This window comes from Pseudoliparis swirei, chromosome 7 (assembly GCF_029220125.1).
Source record: "Pseudoliparis swirei isolate HS2019 ecotype Mariana Trench chromosome 7, NWPU_hadal_v1, whole genome shotgun sequence".
NCBI classification, from domain to species: Eukaryota; Metazoa; Chordata; class Actinopteri; order Perciformes; family Liparidae; genus Pseudoliparis; species Pseudoliparis swirei.
The window spans coordinates 18,648,791-18,670,724 of record NC_079394.1 but is presented as its reverse complement, the minus strand read 5'-3'; the positions used below and the strand labels follow the sequence as shown (position 1 = coordinate 18,670,724).

Here is a 21,934-nt window from a genome sequence, read left to right as displayed (position 1 = left end):
TCCGCCCTGTCAGCAGGTTACGATAGCCTCTCATATTTAACTTTGAGAGCGGAGGCATGCGCCGTGTGTGACTGCGTGAACCCGTGTGGAGCACACCAGCGTCAGGCTGGACGCGACGGGGAGACCGTCACCGGTCCCCCTGAACTATTATGGTTAACTAGTTTGGAGACCCCAATAGTGCTCTCAAAGTATTTGTTAGTAGTTGTCCTATCTTTGGTGTATAAAGACTCATAAAGCCCCAACAGAAGTCCATTTGACTTTGTTAACTTTAATCAAAGCAGACGTGTCCTGCTGCCTGTATAGAATCACAAACACATGCTACCTGGAAGGGATCTGATCATTTAAACCCGCATGAAGGCCAAAATAGTGTACTCAGGCTAAATGTAACCTTTAACCTTTTGTGATGTCAGGTCAAATGAATTAAATGTATACCAAAAGCAGGCTTCTTCATACCAGTGTTATTGGATGGCAACTTCATTTTTATGTAACAGTGCCATGATGGTTTGTCCGACATGATAAATAACCGGTAATCAGTTGCATTGGTTCCCAACCCAAGTCCAGAGGTCACTCTGAGGGGTCACGAGACAGGTAACATGGTACCAAATATGTAAATAGAACCAATTCATATAGTCTGCGCCCTTGGATTTAAGTGTGACAAATCAATCACTGAGGTATGGTATTCTGCCATCTATTGGTATAAAGGTGAACCCTTTACTCTGCGTCTCGTCATTCAGGCTCTGCGGTGTTCGTCCAAGAAACAGCAGAATGAGGTGGAAATATAAATATGATAACAGCAACAACTCTGCACAGACACATTACTTTGATTAATCTATATTATGAACTGTGTTAATAATAATAATAATAATAATACATTCATTTTATAAGGCGCCTTTCAAGGTCGCCGTACAACACATACAAAAATGGACACAATTAAAAAGCAGAGCAGTTAAAAAGCAGAACAGTTAAAAAGCAGAACAGTCTGCAGCAGAGCAACCAAGAGGGGAACAGGTCAGGCATAGGCCTGCCTGAAAAGGTGAGTTTTTAGGTGAGTTTTGAATAAAATGATAGAGTCAATGTTTCTGATGTCAGGGGGGAGGGAGTTCCAGAGGCGAGGGGCAGAGCGGCTGAAGGCTCTTGACCCCATGGTGTACAGACGAGCTGGGGGGACGGTTAGGTTGATGGAGGAGGCAGACCTGAGAGACCGGGTGGGGTCCGCGTAACAGTGGAATTGAATGTTATGTTTGCGGAAAATGAGTCCAAGTGGGAGGAGGTAGATGATAAACAGGATAGGACCAAGGACAGAGCCCTGGGGAACACCGGAGGAGAGGGGGGAGGGATGTGATGTGAATGATTTTAACTAAATGAACTGAGTACGACCAGAGATATATGAGTGAAACCATGAAAGGGGTGTGTCTGAAATTCCAATGGAGGCTAGTCGGTCAAGGAGGATGGTGTGGGAGATTGTGTCGAAGGCGGCGCTCAGATCGAGGAGGATGAGGATTGATAATAGTCCAGAGTCCGCTGCCATGAGGAGGTCATTTGAGATTTTGATGAGGGCGGTTTCTGTGCTGTGACGGGGGCGAAAACCGGACTGGAACTGTTCACAGAGGTTATTGTTGGAGAGGTGAGCCTGAATCTGAGATGCCACTGTTTTTTCTAGGATTTTTGAGAGAAATGGTCGGTTGGAAATGGGACGGAGGTTATTGAAAATGTTGGGGTCTAAACCAGCTTTCTTGAGTATGGAGTAACAGCAGTGGATTTGAGAGGTGATGGGACAGAACCAGAGGTGAGGGAGGAATGGATGATGGCTGTTTTCAAGGGGAGCAGAGAGGGGAGGGAGGTTATAACCAGGGAGGATGGTAGGGGGTCGAGTTGGCAGGTGGATGGCTTGGAAGTCTGGATGAGTTTTGATAAAACGATGGCAGAGGGGAGTTGGAAGCAGGAGAGAGGTACAGAGAGGGGGGCGGGGAATAAAAGGAGAAGGACAACTGGACGTATGAGGGGTCAGTTGCTGATGGATGGTCGTTATTTTAGTGTTGAAAAATGACACTAGGGAGTTACAGTGTTCAGTGGAGTCGAAGTGAGGGGGAAGGGAATCAAGGGGCCGGAACGAATTGTTGACCACTGAGAAAAGGGTCCTGGTGTTCCCAGCACCAGCAGTGATTTTGTTTGTAAAGTATTTGGGATTTGGCTGAGGAGAGGGCATCTTTGTATTGGAGGATGTGGGCATGGTGCATCTGTTTATGAATAGTGAGTCCGGTTTTGGTGGAAAGCCTCTCCAACTGACGTCCTTTGGCTTTCAACTGGCGGAGGTGAGGGGAGAACCAGGGGGCAGAGTGGGGGAACGAGACAGTCCAGGTTTTGAGGGGAGCAAGTGAGTTCAGCAGAGTATGGAGACTATCATTGTAAAGATTAACCAGATGATCTGGGGTGTGTGATGATGGGGAAACTGTCAATGCCTGTTGTGAGGTCAGCTAGATTAATGTTTGTGATGTTGCGGAAGGATGTGACACGTAATTCAATTCAATTCAATTCAATTCAGTTTATTTGTATATGCTTTACAATCTGTACACATAGACATCCCTGCCCCAAAACCTCACATCGGACCAGGAAAAACTCCCAAATAACCCTTCAGGGGGAAAAAAAGGGAAGAAACCTTCAGGAGAGCAACAGAGGAGGATCCCTCTCCAGGATGGACAGATGCAAAAGATGTAATGTGTACAGAAGGACAGATTTAGAGTTTAAATACATTCAATGAATGTGACAGAGTGTATGAATAGTTCATAGTAGGCATATTCCACGATGGAGACCTCCACGATCCATCAGGCAGATGGCGGTGGGGAGGAGGAGTGGGCGGAGTCTCAACAGTGGGTGGAGTCTCAACAGGACAGTGGCGTAGTCAGGAGCAGGAATTCCACGACCCAGACCTCGATGATCCATCAGGCAGATAGGATCTATGCCGTCTCATGGCGATGACCCCATGAGACGTGAAGTCAAAAGGACTCCGGGGAGAAAGCAGAGTTAGTAACGTGTGATTGAGAGATGAAAATTCATCCTTAAGGAGAGAAAAAAGAGGAGATAGGTACTCAGTGCATCCTAAAACATCCCCCGGCAGCTATAAGCCTATAGCAGCATATCAAGGGGCTGGACCAGGGCAAACCTGATTCAGCCCGAACTATAAGCTCTGTCAAAGAGGAAAGTCTTCAGTCTACTCTTAACCCTTGTGTTGCCTTAGGGTCATTTTGACCCGAATCAATATTACACCCTCCCCCCGCCTTTGGGTCATTTTGACCCGATTCAATGTTTCACCCTCCTGTTACCTTTATATTTACTAACATATTTTACCCTTTGGGTTCAATTTGACGCCAGCAATTAAAACCTCCAGAAAATTATTAGAATTAATATTGTTTTCCAAGTTTAAGTGTGAGGCACTTTATGTTTGTTTGTTGACCACCGAAAGAACACCGACATTAAACATTGAATGGGGTCAAATTAATCCTAAGGCGGGGGGAGGGTGTAATATTGATTCGGGTCAAAATGACCCTAAGGCAACACAAGGGTTTTAAAACGAGGTGACTGTGTCTGCCTCCCGGACTGAAATTGGAAGCTGGTTCCATAAAAGAGGAGCTTGATAACTAAAGGCTCTGGCTCCCATTCTACTTTTTAAGAATCTAGGAACTACAAGTAGTCCCGCATTTAGTGAGCGCAGCTCTCTAGTGGGGCAATATGGTACTACAAGCTCCTTAAGATATGATGGTGCATCACCAATCAAGGCTTTGTAGGTTAAGAGAAGAATTTTAAAAGTGATTCTTGATTTTACTGGGAGCCAGTGCAGAGCAGCTAGTGCAGGAGTGATGTGATCTCTTTTCTTAGTTTTAGTGAGAACACGAGCTGCAGCATTCTGGATCAACTGGAGGGACCTAAGAGATTTATTAGAGCAGCCTGATAATAAGGAGTTGCAGTAATCCAGTCTCAAGTAACGAAGCGTGAACCAATTTTTCTGCATCTTTTTGAGACAAGATGTGCCTGATTTTTGAAATATTACGTAGATGAAAGAATGCAGTCCTTGAGATTTGTTTTACGTGGGAGTTAAAGGACAAGTCCCGATCAAAGATAACGCCAAGATTCTTTACAGTGGTGTTGGATGCTAGGGCAATGCCGTCTACAGAAACCACATCACCAGATAATTGATCTCTGAGGTGCTCAGGGCCGATTAAAATTACTTCGGTTTTGTCTGAGTTTAACATCAAGAAGTTGCAGGTCATCCATGTTTTTATGTCTTTAAGACATGCTTGAATTTTACCGAGTTGGTTGCTCTCCTCTGGTTTTATCGATAAATATAGTTGAGTATCATCTGCATAACAATGAAAGTTTATGGAGTGTTTCCTGATAATATTGCCCAAAGGAAGCATGTATAAGGTAAATAAAATTGGTCCAAGCACAGAACCTTGTGGAACTCCGTGATTAACGTTGGTGGTTATCGAGGCGTCATCGTTTACAAATACAAATTGAGATCGATCTGATAAATAGGATTTAAACCAAATTAGTGCCGTGCCTGAAATGCCAATCGACTGCTCCAGTCTCTGTAACAGGATGTCATGGTCAATGGTGTCGAATGCAGCACTAAGGTCTAACAAGACCAGGACAGAGAGGAGTCCTTTATCTGCTGCCATTAAGAGGTCATTTGTAATTTTCACCAGTGCTGTCTCGGTGCTGTGGTGTTTTCTAAATCCTGATTGAATTAAAGAATGCAAAGATTAAGTGACAAGTTAATGCAACGATTAAGTGACAAGTTGATTCTTGCTGTTTACATATATACATGAATATTAAACAGCCTGTAGTCACCACTGTCGCTAACATATTCGGGTTTATTTTTTATATTGATTTATTAATATTCTTCTAACGTTACCCTGATATGTGTTTGCATCATAGAACACTAAATACGAATATATATTACTGGCTTTTATTTTGACTTTCATTTTAAGCACTTCCGTTCTGTCGTTTTTGGATTCAGACAGAAACGAAATACAGAAGTGGTTTTCCGTTTTTGCGTTTTTGGTTTGAAACGGAAAACGAAGAAACCACGTTATTTCCGTATTCCGTATTCCGAATGAAACGAAAAAACAAACGATCAAAACGTACACGGACCGAGCAGCTACGGGTTGTTTTTCATGTTCATATCAGCATTCTTTACACACATATTGGTACAGTAATTGGTACACATTTGATGACCGGATTTTAGCAGCTCAGAGCATCCTCTGCGCCCACCGTGTGCTTTTAATGTGCCATCAACTCCTCAATTCATCCTCATTCCACTTATTGTAAGTCGCTTTGGATAAAAGTGTCTGCTAAATGACATGTAATGTAATGCAAAATAAATAGTTTATTGCCGACTGCAGTGCACGGTTCTATCTTTCCTTGTAAATGAAGACCACTCATCCTTCTGGACAAACAACTCCTTGACTTTGTCGCACCTCCACCAGGCGCAGCTACTGATTCACTGCGGCTTACGTCCATCCTCAAAACAGTCACTGTTCTATGGAAATAAAGGACATATAATACAAGTGTCTACAAACATTACAGTCGTGACAAGGAGAAAGCAAAAGGCATGCGCTCGGCTCAACCCAGTTTGTGAGGGATTGTGCAATCGGAGGTGAAGCTCAGTTGGTGCTGCCTCGCCTTGCGCTTAACAGGACATGCGCACATTCAGTGCATCCTTAAAACTAGATATTAAAAAAGGTAGGGTCATTACATCACATACTCACGCCAGTGCCAAGCCGGCAGTTTGGCAAGGCAAGTTTATTCCCAGAGCACATTTCAACAACAAGGCAATTAAAAGTGCTTAACATAAAACTATAAATAGCATCAACGCATAATACAAAAGAAAACAAGATTTAAAGACAATTAAGAATATTCATTAAAACATTTAAAACAGTCAAAAAGGAAGAAATAGAATAAAGACTGCAATGCAGTTAAAAACATATAATGCAGTAGTGAGATGCAGAAATTGCTAGATATCCTTGCATCTTTTTCAATTTAATAGCAACAACAAAGAAGTCTTCAATCTGGATTTGAAGGAGTTGAGGGACCTGCAGCTTTCAGGGACTTTGTTCCAGACATGTGGAGCAGAACAACTGAGTAGTAGGTTATCAAAAACTAACCAAACATACAGTATGCTGTTGATGTTATTTACTATTATTCAGTATTGTTAAAGTATAAGCCAGCAGCAAGTGGAGCCATTCGCCATATTTAATAAACTTAATGATCATTTGCTATGTTTAGCTCAGTCAGCAATATCTCCTTCGAGACGTTGTACATTCATTTGGTGGAAAAAAAATCGTTTAGTAAGAAGAAAACACTTAGAAATAATGCAGGATGTATCACAAATCTATATTTAGCTCATTAAGATATGATCGTCATTTTGAGGAAATGTAATGAATGCTTAATGGTTCAGCAATTACATTAACATTGAACATTAACACACAGTTCTTACATGAACTAATATGCCACCACATCAACTGGATTCAGTTAAACAGAAAAGGGTATTTCAGACCCATGTAATTGATCCACCTCTCTGAAAGTATAGCAGTACCCGTTTGACAACAATGATATGTAAATGATCAGTTTCATCAGCATCATCTGTGTGTGGTCTGTAAAGGGATTTGTAATGGTTACAGGTACTGTAACCCAAAAGCACGACAAACACAGGAATGCAGGAGGAGGCTGTTCACTTAATCTTTCAGGCAGGGTCAAAACCAGGTGGTCAGTCAAACAGGGCAACAAATCCAAAAGGGGCAGGCAAAAATCTCAAGTCGGGTGAACAGGCAAACAGGGTCATAACAGGCAGATCAGAACTAGTACAAGGAACTCTCTGGAGAGTTTGGCGGTGACACACAAGACAATCTGGCAGAGGACAAGTGGAAGTGAGGGAGCTAAATAGTGAGGGAATAATGAGGGGATGGGCTGCAGGTGAGAAGGGCGTGAGGACCAGGTGAAGGGAATGAGGGACAATCAGGATCTGGAATGACAGGAGAGTTAATTAAACGTGTAAGCAGGATGAATTTAACTAGGAAGGTGGGGAATTCGTGACAGGTTTAATAAGAGGCAACAGGTAAATGTTGTTGCTTAAAATGGTAAAAGGGTTTTCAAAGTTGAGTTATTACCGCATATATATCAAAATAATATGTATATAAATAATATAAATAATGTTTATAATATATAATACATAAATACATCTACATATACATTATCATGCATTCACAAAGGGGAATAAACAAAGCTGTTTCAATAACTGGATGAAACATTACTTTAAAATGCCATCAGAACTAGCATGGGAATATGTCATTTCAATTACAGACAATTCATTTGTGTCATTTCAAGGAATTATCTTAATTATAATGCAACATCTCTATTTCATACAAATAATCAACCTGCATTGGAGAGGCTGTTTAGTGCTGCTCTACACAGTTGGTAACTTGCTGTCCCAAATGTGCAAACCAAACAAAGCTGAAATTAATACATTCCACAAATGTTAACTTCTAATCAAATGTATGTACTTATTTTTCAGTGGAACATCATATGACATTTTTAAAATTATGAACCTATACATAAAAATGGTTTCGGACAAAGATTATTTGCAGAGATATAGAACAAAAACATTCAGGAAGAAACAAACTAGCAGACTATTAAATAATACATAAAGGAGTTTAGCAGAGAATCAACCTGCACTAATCACACGTTTTGCACCATGCGGTCCCAAAGGTGCAAACCAAACTAAATAGAAGCGAATGTCTTCTACAAATGTAAACTTATGATCAGTTTGTCTGGAACTTGCAATATAACTTCATATGATTAATCCCATCTAAATACAAAAACAGCTTTGTCTCTACAAGCAATCACAGAGTTAGCAGGTTATTCTTAAATCTTGAGGACTCAAACAGTTTATACATCACTTCTTTGCAGGAAAAAGGTTTTACTGCAAACGAAGGCAGATAGAACCAAATATGAGGAAACAAACTCGACAAAGTAGATGACTGTGGCAGCTGGCTCTAATTTGGCCTCGGCTGCTGGTGATTTGCAATCAGTCAGCAGCCGAGGCCGCGCTCATAAAAGCTCTCAGTGCAGAGTGGAGGAGGAGGAGTGAGCAGAGGCGCATGTTTGGCGGTCTGCTCGGTGTGAGGTTTGACAGAATAAATATGTCGTTGAGCGAAACCTCTCTGTGCCTGGCTGGTCCTTGGTGCTGGAAACCCACGGGTAGCGGCGTCGGTCCTGCTACAATGACCTTCCCTTCCTGTTCCATCTGCAGTGTACCTGAAAGAACAACACCATGCAGACAAAAGAAGTCAAGACGTTGACAAATGTAAAGACGAACTTGCTGACGCAATAATACCCCAACACAAAATTCCAGCAGACACCTGTCTCACTCAGGAATTAACAGCCGTCATGGATGAAATACCCCAACATAACATGCCATACTCATCTCCAAATTATTATTCACATAACCAGGTTGATAATCATTTAGCCACACAAAGAACTTACATTTTATACTTTAATACTAAAACAGTGAGTCTTGGTTTTGTTTTTCTCTTGTGAACATTGGCACGTCTCTTTTCTCATCAGATTCAAGTCACCGCTCCTTGTTTTTGACATTTCTTTTTTGGCTTGTTAACTTCTGGCATCTTGTCTGAATCATGTTGTGACAGTTCGGAGTGAAGGCCCTCATGAAAAGCCTAATCTCATTGGACGGTGGTTGTTGAATGGATCTGGTCCAAACAACCCAGATGAATACCAGGTATTCATGGTGGCTTTTCTGGTTTGGCATCTTGGATTTCCTCATGCCTTCTGTGTCTCACTCTATCTCTCTCAATCAAATCTAATTTAAAATAATGTAGCTGTTTAACCAGAGAAAGACTGATACTGTACTTCATTGAGATAGTTGGAGGTTACATACTAAATAAAGTAACTTATGTTTTTGTTGTTTTAACCCTTGTGTTGCCTTCGGGTCAATTTGACCCGATTCAATGTTTCACCCACCTGTCGCCTTCGGGTCAATATGACCCGATTCAATGTTTAACCCTCCTGTTATCTTTATATTTACTAACATATTTTACCCTTGAGGTCAATATGACCCCAGCTATTAAAATCTCAAGAAAATTATTAGAATTAATATTGTTTTCCAAGTTTAAGTGTGAGGTACTTTATGTTTGTTTGTTGACTCCCGAAAGAACACCGACATTAAACATTGAATCGGGTCAAATTGACCCGAAGGCGACAGGAGGGTTAAATATTGAATCGGGTCAAAATGACCCGAAGGCAACACAAGGGTTAAACAGAGTTTTACTGTCATAGGAGCAACTTTGACAAGCCGATACGAATTAGCAGCCGCCCCAACTGGTTGAAAGCCAGACATTTGTTATTGTTTATTGTATGTAATTATAAAACCATTCAAACTCATTGGAACGTTCCTCCTCCCAGATACGTCAAACATCTTTAAAGGTTAGAATAATTAAATATCTTCATCTCAAAGTCATGTGATGGGTTTTGAACTTCATTAACTACGAGAGATTCAAATGACTTCTATTGAGCTGATATGATATTGTGTTGGTGCTAAACATTAATGATCCAGATATGGCTGTGTCCGGAGTCTGGACAACATTTACCACATTCGTTTTAGGAGTCTTGTTGCAGAATGAGGCATAAAATGGTCAGAAATATTTAAAAGAAACTAAAAGATTTCTAACCTGAATTCTTCAACAAAGAGGAAACCAATGTAATCCAGCCGGGACTAACACTAAACTATATCTTTGTTTAGGGTTTTCCTGGCGCCTTTCTGCTTAATTCTGCGATTGATGCAGATTGGTCACCGCAGTGCCAAGTCTTTAATACAAATACTATACCCGCAAAAGATATTTAATGCAAAGGGAAAAGGCACTATGCTGTACACTGGCCACACTAAATATACATATTAGCCTGTTGGCTCAGTCTTCTTGTTACTGGGATATTGATAGACATCAACAGCCAAGAGCAGTGGTCCTCAAACTAAGGCCCGCGGGCCGGATACGGCCCGCCTCCACATTTGGCCCGGCCCTCTGAATAATGGTGTGTTCACACCAGACGCGTCGAAATTTCGACGCGCGTCGAGATTACATGTAAAGTCAATGCACAGCTGCGTAGAAGCTGCGTAGAAGCTGCGTATTTCCCAGCGAGCAGCGCGTCAGACGCGTTTGAAGCAGCACGAACAGAGGGTTTGTCGCGGGGCGAACAGAGCGAACAGAGCGAACAGACGCAGCTCGTTGACGCGCAAGTTGAAATTTCCCAACTCGGGCAGCAAAAACGCGTGAGTCATAGTTGCGTCAGCCAATCAGCGTTGAGCAGCTCTGCTCCTGCCGGTTGAAAAAATGGAGGAAAAGATTATTGTCGCCGTCTGTGGGCACCCCGAAATTTACGATACAACTCTTTATGCTAACCGAAACCGGAGCTATAAAGATAAAGCGTGGAACAAGGTCGGAGAAGCCGTGGGACTACCTGGTAAGTTTTGAATGTATGTATTTGCTTTTATTCTAGCTATTTGTTGTACTTTACTATCAACCAACCGCCGGCATATGTGTTTCACGGCAGAGGAGATTTGCCGCCGTTGGTGGAAAAGTCTCAGAGACACGAATCAAAGAGAGAAGAAGAGAGAGAGCAGTGAGAAGCGCAGTGGGAGTGCAGCTCAGTCCACTAACAAGTGGAAGTACTCTGCGGTCCTGTCGTTCCTCGTAACTCCGCCCCCGACGCGTCCGGTGTGAACGCACCATAAGAGAGGCCGTATGATTTTTTTCAGTCTGGCCACGCAAATCCTAGACTAGCCCCTGTTGAATAGAACGGAATTTGAATTATCTCTCTCTCTTCTCTCTCTCTTTTCTCTCTTCTCTCTCTCTCCTCTCTCCTCTCTCTATTCTCTAAACATAACTAACGTCAGTAAACAGCTGGACAAGACTTTTAAATCACGGATTTCGTGAGTTTTTGTTTGTTTATTTTTTTCGGAAACGTCGGACCAGTTGTGACGTCATGTTTTCAGCAGCGCTAATGTTGTGGTTGATCACAAAACAACATCAGGGGACAAACACCGTCATGACCTGTTTGTCTGGTGCTGCCGGTCAGAGGAGAAGGAGGTGCACCCGTTTGGTGGCGCGAGGAGCACTGCGCGGAGGAGGAAGTGGAGGAGGAGGAGGAGGGAGGGGCGCGGGGGGGGGGGGGGGGGCTCGTGAGCGCCGCGGAGCACGTCGGGGCGAAATTCTGACAAGAACTCAAATAAATTCCCTGTCGCATATTAAAACACATTTGGGGGGACTTGATGACAGAGAGATGTTGGAGTTGGACAGCAACACACCACCTGGACGGTACTCACTGGGAAAAACTGCGGTAGACTTTTACTTTAAATCTATAAAGCGTTTATTCAAAATCAGGATACAAATAGACAATCATGCGCATGGACCCCAATCCAGAGCTGTGACCAATGGCCCCAGCGCTGGAGAAAGGATGCTGGTTCAGAGTGTGCGGCCATTGAAATAGTCAACAGGGACAGTTCTGATTGGTCAGGAGGAAAAGAGGGTGGTGTCTTCTCATTGGTTCTTGTTCCTCTGCTTCCGCCGTTGTCGCTCCTTCATTGGCTCTTGTGGCCAGCCAATGAATTCATATGTTTGTAGAGAAGTGTGACACAGGAAGAAGTAAGTAATTTATTTTCCAGAGAGTTGATTTACTTGGTTCCTCTCTTTGAAGCCGTCTTCCGGGGCCTTATCTGTGCAGGAATGGGGCCTGGATCTTCTCAGAAGGTCGTTCAAACAAAGGGCCTCTTCACATGTGAGAGTAGATGAGAGTGTGAGAGGGGTCAATGAGGGGCCATAAATGACTAAAGGAGAATAATGGCCCATCTGGGCCTTGTCTTATCTATTTGCCTAGTGAATATCTCTGTTGCTCTCCTGCTCTGAGAGTATATAGAGCTCTTTGTTCTAGTCATCTTCTCGGATGAGCGTTGGTGCGGGGGAGAGGGGTGCATAAAACCTCCTAAAGTGTAAAACTGTTTATTCTCAGATCAGTCAGGCGCCAGACTGCCCTGCTAAAGTTTCTAATCTTCCACAGTGATTTTCCACATAACATAACATTTATGCAAACAATACTAGGCTATGCTAAACTAGAATATATATTCTTTACAGAGACTCATTTGTATTCTTAAATACTGATGAATGAAAAATGTCTTTCCAGCAAAAAGGGCACTTTTCTCATCCAGGGCAAAAGGGCTGGTGCTTGAGCACCACTAGGGCTCTATCTGTGCACGTGCCTGCCGGTGCTAAACCGGTACTTTTAAAACGATACCGGTGCATAAACGGTGCCTGAACCGATACTTAAAAAAAAACCCCGCACAATAAGGACATTAAAAACCTCTTCGGCCATATTCCCTGTAGAAGCCGTTATCATGGAGCACTGACAAACAACGGATATCAGACTGTTAACATACACAATATATGTTCTCCATTATATGATGTGATATGTATTGTCATGTGCAGACTTTATAGGGTTAATCCTGTCACTGTTTTGATGCGCAAAGAGAACAACCAATCAGAGGTAGCCTACTGAAGATGACACGTGACAAATAAAGTTTTGCTTCTGACAGCGAGAGTTATGGTGAACTTCACCGGCTCCTCCAGGAACTGCGTCTGGATGACGGCCGCTTCGAGCGCTACTTCAGGCTAAACGTTAGCCAGTTTGATGACCTGTTGGCTCGGGTCGGTGCCAGGATCTCTCGGGTAGACACCAACTACAGGCGTTCAATCTCCGCTGCGGAGCGCCTGTCCATCTGTCTCCGGTGAGTGGCAGTTTTCTAAACCCGCAGGACGATGACGAGCGGAGCTGCTCAACGCTGATTGGCTGACGCAACTATGACTCACGGTGTGAACACACCATGAACATACCATTGTGTTCCTGTTTGCAGCAACAACACCATCATCACGCAGGTCATTACAGAAAACATCAACAGCTGAGAATTTCTGTGTGACATGAGATAAATATGATATTGTGTTGGCGCTTGAACATTAATAAACCAGATATGGCTGTGTCCAGAGTCTGGACAACATTTGCCACATTTGGTTTAGGAGTCTTGGTGCAGAATGAGGCATAAAATGATCAGAAATATTCAAAAGAAATTGAAAGATTTATATACTGAACTCTACAACAAATAGGAAACTAATGTAATCCAGCCGGGACTAACAATAAAATAACTGTACATTCTACCCTTTGAACGCCTCACCATTAACGTGCAATAGTCTCACATTGTTTTAATGTTTATATAATGCTATTTCCGCATCAGTGTGCCAAATACCTGTAATGTATTTTAGTTTCCTGTTAAACCACATGGTCATCTTTTGTGGAAACATCTCAAACAAATAATACTTATAGTCCTGCGGCATAGCAGACCAATTGTTCAAATTGTTCTAAAAGCACCAAAATTGGCACACATGTAGATTAATATATTCTAAACATTTTTGGATATGGAGGCATTCAAGATTAGCCCTGTGGAAGATATGGCGGCCATTGTTCAAAATGGCCGCCATTTACCATTAGCGTCATTACATAGACTTCATTATGTGTCGTTAGTATGGTGCTAGATGGGCCAAAATTCCTTTTTTTTACATCAGAATTAACATCAATAAGTGTTTAACATATATTTAGATGAATCTTCTCAAAAATGGCCCCCAAACTGGCCGCCATTTTGTGGAAAAAGTGGACATTTGATGAAGATTCCAATACTCAATGACATAATACCTCTAATAACCAGTACATGATTTCAGGAACACACTTTAATTGCTCAAGTTGCTTTTTTATTTCAAATTGCTGGCAAAATTGCAATGGAATGGTAGTCAAAATAATACACAGAGTACGGGGAGTTTACAGTATGGTCAGATTGTAGTTATATAGTCGACCAAAAGCCCAGTCTCTAGGCACAGTACTTACAGTTATACATTTATGGATAGATCTAATATAAATGAACAAATCTAAGTGGCTTCAAGAAGAGGACACAATAAACAGTTGCCAATACAATAACTTTCAGTATTGTGTAATCCTGCAGTACATACATGTAATACAATAACGTAGATTTTGCCACACTATGTTAATTATGATTCTGAACTTTTCAAATCTGGTCACCAGGATTATGAATGTCTACAGATCATAATGTTGGCTAGCAAATTTTCTGTCCTAATCTACTGGCATTCGCCTTCACAGAAACACAGACCCGTGCATTGCAGTGAAGCCTTCTTGCACTTGCAGCGGTTTCTGCAGCCTTTCTTGCATCCGCAAGACACCAGCTCATAGCAGATCTTGGATGCCTCAGGGAGTGTGGTCCAGAGTGGTGTGTAGGGCCCATCATCACTCCGATGCCAGCCCCAGTCTGTTGGTGGAGGGAGCACGGGCTCTGGTACCAATGCCTGGCCCCAGACATGACCACCCTGAAGGGCAGATCTCTTCACATGCTGCTCCAGAGCAGCGTAAGTTGGCGGGATGTTCTGAACAGAGCTCTTCTTTGCAAAGAGCTTCTTTCTCGCCTTGTTGACGTCCTTGCATTTGCTTGTGCGGTCATACAGGAGTATTACAAACCTCTCGATGACATGCATTGTATCCTCTTGGATGCTTGTGGGTGCATTTGCCAGACTCAGCAGGGCATCAGTGAGTTCTGGCAGCGTGTTCCATGTTGCCCAGGCAGATTTCTTCCCATGTCCGACGAAGGCTGACACAGTATCACACCCTGTGATGGCATGAAACATTGGAAGAGCACATGTAGCGGTAGTTCTTGCCTGTCCCAAAGGCTACCCAGAGTTCATCTCCAGCTGGTAGTTTCTGGACTACCATCACTGCTAGGACCACGACGTCAGTGTCTACTGTTCGAACCTGTATCTGGTGGTGACCATGTTGTGCAGCATGGGCTACATGTAGCATCATGCGAGTGTCTGCCTCTTCTTGGTTGCATGGTGCGAGTGAGTTGACGTCCTCTTGCTGTGGAACACAGATCACCTGCTCCCCATCAGTGACCACCAGTTCCTTGCCTTCTTCTTGAAAGGACTCTGCAAGCATGGTGGAGAGGTAGCTGAAGAGCTCCACTTTGTTGATATCAACTCGCAGGAAACTTTGCCAATTTCCTGGTATGACTGCCGAGTCGACAACACGCCGACGTACTCCCTTTCCACGCTGTTCTCTGGTTGATGCCTTCAGGGAATCTGCTCTGTAGCTGTCCCACACAAGGTCAAGACGTGATACATGTTGGAGCTGTTGTACAACGTATGGGATGAACACTTGCTGTGCATATTCCTCGAACGTGTTGGCAGTACCCGGCTTCAACATCTGTACGATTACTGCTCCATCGAGGACAACAGCAGTGACAGTAGGCGCTTCAGACTGAGGCTCAGCATGGCCTTCAAGGCACACCAGCAAGTCACTCTTGCTCCCTAGGTACAGTCTCCCTCCGTCAGATAAAGCTGGAGGGCATTGCTGATTTTCATGCCTGAAGAACTCTTCTAGTTTTCCTAGTTCATCAAACTTGACCAAGTTTGCAGCCATTGTCGTGTATCCACTCCCAGGGTCTCGGCGTTTAGACAGTACTGGGCACACAAGTGACTCTGTTGTCTCCTCTTGACATACAAGACACAGCTTCCAGTTTGTCTCAGGAGGTGTTGTGGGAGTACGTTGCTCAAAAGTATCGACCAGTTGGAACTTCTTTGCCATGGCTGCAGTCTGGAACAACGCGCCTCTGATGTCAGGTGGTGCTGCTGCTGCTGCTGTAATCCACCACCAGTTGAATGGTTATCAAAGCCTCACCTGCAAAGACACAAAACACCACCATGTTACCACAAGCTACTACTACAAGTACCATGACTATCAACACTATACTATTACTGCAGCCGCCATCACTGCCACCACCGCTGCCGCTGCAAAGTAAAATTCATTTTTCTTGTAAAATGGTAGCCATTTTATTTGGTAAGCACACAAGTATGTGTAATTGTACACTACTTATCACCTCTAGCACACTTATCACCTCTAGCATCCACAAAAAGACAAATTATGGTACATATTCAATGACGCTAATGGTAAATAGCGGCCATTTTCAAAAAATGGCCGCCAAATGTGCTACGGGGAGAATCTTGAATGCCTCCATATCCAAAATTGTTCAGAATGTATTAATCTACATGTGTGCCAATTTTGGTGCTTTTAGAACAATTTGAACAATTGGTTTCGTATTTTTTACTATGCCGCTGGGCTATTAGGTGTGGCAAAGGGGTGTCTCCAGCTTCAGAACTTGGAAACCTATAAATATGGACACCAACTCTAAACTGCAACTGGAGAAAGTTGGAAATACTAAATATAACAGGTATCATTCAAGCTTCTCGTCTAAGTTTTTTACTTTCTTATTGCATTTTTTCACACTTGCAAATGGCAACCTGCCGTCTTGTATATTTACTATTATTAGTGTCTTGATTAGTGTGTATATAACAGGACCATGTTCATCTTTTTCAGATATGAGGGGGGTTTTGTGCCTGATCGCTCTTTACCTATGTGTGAAAAACAACGTGAATGCTGGTGAGTAAAACCTCTATCAAATTAAATTAAATACAGTTAATATAAATGTGTTTAAAATACACCTCCTCCTCCTAGTGCTTTGCTGTAATAATACATGAAAGATACCTGCATGATAGCATCAGTAATCCATAAAAGAAAAATATCAATATTAACCCGAGAACACTAACTAATAGTTAGTAACACCATAATTAACGTTGGGTATATTTTACCCAATATAATATACTCGATAAAAAATACTTATTTTCAAAATATGTTAATTTTTACAACAAAATGTGACACATTGAAGTACTCCCCCTAAACTATGTCTCAGAAAATAAAAAAAGGTATCATAAAATTATAAAAAGGCTCTAAAATGTGTGAAGAAATGTGGAATCCGTAACGAAAAATTCCTGGGAAAAAAAATTGCGTTGGGAACTTTTTCTTCGGTCCACCCGTTCCTGTGGCATGTGAGCCTTGTCCGGTGAAGGCAGTCTCCCTGCATCACTGACAACTGTGATGACAACACTCCTATACCTTCGACCCACTCACAATCCCTCGACGATTGTGTTCTATGGTTAAGAAAAAAAGAGAAAATAAAGTGAAATGTGACTGGATTGTAAGAAAGCAGAGAGTTGACTAACTAAAAGATCTTTTGTGCTTTCAGAACCAAGTTTGAGCAGAAATGTCATTGAGAAAGCTGTCATTGAAGCCAAGACCATGGTGGACTCCGCTTATGCGTACTCTAGAAGAGTGTAAGTGTCCAACCCTACTGAACTGCTACACAAGTTCTGCAGTGTTAGAAAAAACCCAGGCACAGCATGGAAGTGTAAAATACATAAAACTGGAAGTTGTACAGCGCCAGAAGCAATAACTCATGAATCTGATGTCTCCACACAATACAGGAGCGTTGAGCGCGTGAGAAGGAATGCAGTGAGTCCGTCAGACATCCTGCGGTTGGTGAAGCAGCCTGTTGGGCAAACCCGTAATGCTGTGCGTGCTGCTGACTATATGGACAATACCATTAAAATCATCAAGAGGTCTTTGGAAAAAAATGAAAAACGCTCCTTCAATGCCACAGGTAAGTTTATCAACAAAAATGTTCATTGAATTTTTCATACAGGTGGCTCTAAATCACAGCTAAGTCTTTTTCTCATCTCTTTTCATTAGATCTGATCTCTGAGGAAAATCTGCAGGTCATTGCTGCGCTGACAGGCTGCTCTAGTATCCCTTCTTGCAAAACTACTCCCGATTTAAACAAATTTCGCACTGCAGCCGGTGTCTGCAACAACAGGTGAGGCAATTTTACGATTGATGGAGAACAAAAAAAAATGAAGTTACAAATATGTCCACAGCTAATCGAATACTTAATCAGTTTTTCTCCCTTTCTTATCTGAAATAAAGATGTTTAAAAATGGGAAAACAACAGCATGTATAAGTGTCAATCCCTGCTACTTGCTGTGCATGGTCCACCTATGTGTGAAAAGAAGAAAAGTATGATTTCTTTCTTGTCTAGAATTAACCCCCGCTGGGGATCCTCCAACACACCTTTCACCCGCTGGCTCCCTGCTGAGTATCAGGATGGAAACTCTCTGCCCAAAGGCTGGGACCCTAAACTCAAAATCAACAACCATCTTCTTCCCTTGGTAACATCAGAATATCATCTTCACTGACTATGAGAAAAGAAATACCTGCAGTTGAAAAAGTCCTTTTCACCAAGGTGCTCATTGTCCACATCCTGTTCTCAGGTCAGAGAAGTGTCCAACAGAATTTTGCGTACAGCAAACTCTGATGTGGAGAGCGACCCACTCTTCACTCACATGGTGACAATGTTCGGCCAGTGGACGGATCATGACCTGACCTTGACTCCTACCTCTCCTGTGATTCGCTCGTTCAGTAATGGGATTGACTGTGACAAGAGCTGTGAACGGACAGAGCCCTGCTTCCCCATCCAGGTTAATGTTTGCTGCATTACACAAGAAAAGACATGAATACACCTCAGACACACACGCACGCATGCATGCACACACACACACACACACACACACACACACACACACACACACACACACAATGTTAACTGATTCTTGTCATCTCAACAGATTCCCAACGAAGACCCTCGCTTTGGTACAAATTCTGAGAGTTGCATCCCCTTCTTCCGCTCAGCAGCAGCTTGTGGTTCTGGACACTTTGGCAACAAGTTTGGAGCGAGCACCGTCCGTCAACAGATGAACGCGCTCACAGCTTTCCTTGATGCAGGTCAGGTGTACGGTTCAGACGACACTAAAGCTCGTTTCCTACGAGACCTCACCTCCGATCTGGGCCTGCTGAGAGTCAACAGACAGTTCACTGACAACAGACGTGAGCTCCTGCCCTTCTCCTCCATGGTTACCAACATGTGTGCCACACGGGCACGCATTACTAATACTAAGGCCAAGGAGGTGCCCTGCTTTGTGGCTGGTGAGTGTTGCACAAACAATGATGAACCAATACTAAACGTGTTCAATCCATCACAAGTATCGCACAGGACTGACCGCCCTTTTGTCCTCATTTTATCTGACCTTAAAGGTGACGAGCGGTCCAATGAGAACGTTGGCCTTACCGCTATGCACACACTGTTCCTGCGTGAGCACAACCGCCTGGCCCGTGCTCTGGCGGACATCAATCCTCACTGGAATGGAGAGAGGCTCTATCAAGAAGCACGTCAAATCATGGGAGGATATTCGCAGGTTTGAGACGGGTTTAGCTTCATGGATTACAGAAATATTGAAATGTCTTCACTCAATGTGTTCAATCAACTGTATTTTCTGTCTTTTAGGTTATCACTTTCAGAGACTACTTACCTCACATTGTTGGTCCAGACTTCATAGCCAGTCATCTGTCCACCTACCCTGGTTATGATGAACACGTGGACCCCTCGATGGCCAATGTGTTTGCCACCGCTGCCTACAGATTCGCTCACCTTATGATTCAGCCTTTCATGTTTCGTCTTAATGAGCAGTACCAGGATCACCCTGACTTCCCCAGCCCCTTGCTGCACAAAGCCTTCTTTACACCGTGGAGGGTCGTCTTTGAAGGTAATACCAAGGTCTATTAACCTTTATTGAACATATTAAATTACCAACCATCAGGAGAGAATGTATAGCTTATTCCAGTCTATTGCAAAATAGGAATAAGGCAAATATTCTCAACCACTTGGCCAAGGTCCAGTAGTGGGTAGAAGGCCATCTAGTCGCCAGTGAAGGTCCAGTGACACAAAATTGATCGTTTGTTGAAACTAAAAAGTGAGCGGGAAACACCCCTGTGTCAGTATAGCTCCAAACCATATGGAAAGGTGACCCTGAATACAATATTTGTAATGACATGCAGTGATGGTAAAGAGGAATATTTGTCTCATTATTTGGGAAGTAATTCTCTGATATTTGTTAACAATCTGAAGTGTACCAAGGAAAGGTTGAGAACCCCGGCAGTATATGTTCTACTTACAGGGCTCTCAAGTTTTGAAAACAGGCAAGAGTGAGATTTCCATCACCACCCCCCCCAGAACGAAATTTTCAGATATCAGTCAGGATGCTTTATTTTCATTGGTTGCTGGATTAAATCTTACCCAGATACAACAGATACGGGGTTTTTTCTGATTGGTTATTGTGTAGCCCATTTCTTCTTATTGATTGGCTGATAAGTGGCACCTCACAGCAGAACTCCAGGGGAGCGCTTGATTCCTCCATGGCGAGGGCAGCGCGGCCAGCTCATGTTGGTGCGCTGCGGCACATTAAAACATTAAATAGCCGAGAGTTTTTTTCAGTGTGAGAAATACGATGTGTGGCGGGAGTGCGTGACTAAAGACCGAAATGCGTGAGTGTCACGCTCAATGCGTGACACTTGAGAGCCCTGTACTTACTCTGAGCTCTGCAATCTTTGCTGCCACTGATGGCTGGAGGCTTATTCCAATAAAACTGGTGTTGGAGCGTTGTATCCTGTCTGTGACCAAGTTACATGCAGGTATATGTACCCTACTTGTTGAACACAAAGGACACAGATACGGAGTGCTCCAATAAAAGACTCCTTTTTAAGTCTGTATTCAACCTTTAATTTCTCGAACCACCTCCATCGTATAAAACTACATTGATTCTTTGAAATCGATAAATCATAATATGATTATGTAAATTGAAAAATCAGCTCTTGACACAATGGCCTCTGTAAAAATTTAAAAAATCCTAGATTGTATAAATGCCGAGGAAAAATTAGCAAATACATCTTAAGAGTGCTATAGAGCGGAGAAGATACGGAGGAAAAGCAAACATGTGTATGTAGCAAAGTGTTACACTGGTTGAGGCCGGCATTTTTCTCTAAGATTATCAGTGAAAGTGGCAGTCTTGTAAGGAGTTTAAATCATAAAAAAGAATTGTTAATATACAAGTACGGTTAGACCTAATGTTGACAATCTAAACAGTTTGATTGGTAGAGCTTGAAATCTGAATATTTTGTGCAAAATGAGTGATGGATACCAGGTATTTTCTTTTAGGAGGTTTTGAAAAGTTTATTTTAAGATGTATTAGATATTGTAAAATGCATCCTTACAGATGCACCCAAAACAACCCAGTCCAGCCTCTCCTCATTTTCTCCCAGTGTTCAATTAGACTTCTCCAGCATGGTCAGTGGATGAGTAATACTTGTAAGGAAGATAAAAAGTAAAATTCTCCTAACTGATACAAATGCATAGAGAGAAGAGATATTAAGCATACATGGAAATCTGGCTGTACAGAATAATTAAAACATCTTTGTATTATGCTAAACAACCATGAGCCTAAGTACAAACAAGTCATGAACATTCAGCTGAATGCAACAGAAAATTCAGACTCAGGACAGTCAGAAGTCTCTCCTGCTGTTCCGTCTAACCGTCCAGTTCTTATATACCTTCACATAAGTCCAAGCAGAAGAACAGCTGTGTTCAATCTTCTGGAGCTGAGAGATGAAAGTACAAGGCCTTCTCTCACTCGACACTGCGTAATCGATCATGTTTTACTTGTCAAGTAATATATCGCCATACCATGTCAGTCATCATTAGTGGCCCATGATCCCACCTTGTACCAATCCAACCAATCCTCCTATACATACCGCCAGTCTGGTTTCTGCTGAACAGCAGCTTCTCACCCTTGTGGGAGGAATCATATATTTACGGCACCTTATTCCGTTCGCCGCAGTCCAGACAAGCGCCTCCATCCCATCCTTGTCGCCAATTTACAGTGGAAAGTTGTGTTCCATTACCTTGCGAGAAATCAAAAGTACTTGTCTGATAACACTTTATGACAGGATAATATCGATAAAGATTATAACAAGTTTACAAGTAATC

At 42.7% G+C, this 21,934-nt stretch overlaps 1 protein-coding gene across 1 annotated transcript in view; it reads left to right on the top strand.

The window, feature by feature from the left end:
- The first annotated feature begins 15,103 nt into the window (after positions 1-15,103).
- The window catches only part of LOC130196093 (eosinophil peroxidase-like), a 34,162-nt gene continuing 27,331 nt past the window's right edge, over positions 15,104-21,934 (top strand). The window contains exons 1-10 of the mRNA XM_056417959.1: positions 15,104-15,114; positions 15,357-15,412; positions 17,249-17,336; positions 17,487-17,662; positions 17,752-17,875; positions 18,098-18,227; positions 18,330-18,536; positions 18,684-19,041; positions 19,150-19,310; positions 19,400-19,658. Of these exons, the coding sequence (XP_056273934.1) occupies positions 15,104-15,114; positions 15,357-15,412; positions 17,249-17,336; positions 17,487-17,662; positions 17,752-17,875; positions 18,098-18,227; positions 18,330-18,536; positions 18,684-19,041; positions 19,150-19,310; positions 19,400-19,658 (1,570 nt within the window). The remainder of the gene's footprint in view (positions 15,115-15,356; positions 15,413-17,248; positions 17,337-17,486; positions 17,663-17,751; positions 17,876-18,097; positions 18,228-18,329; positions 18,537-18,683; positions 19,042-19,149; positions 19,311-19,399; positions 19,659-21,934) is intronic.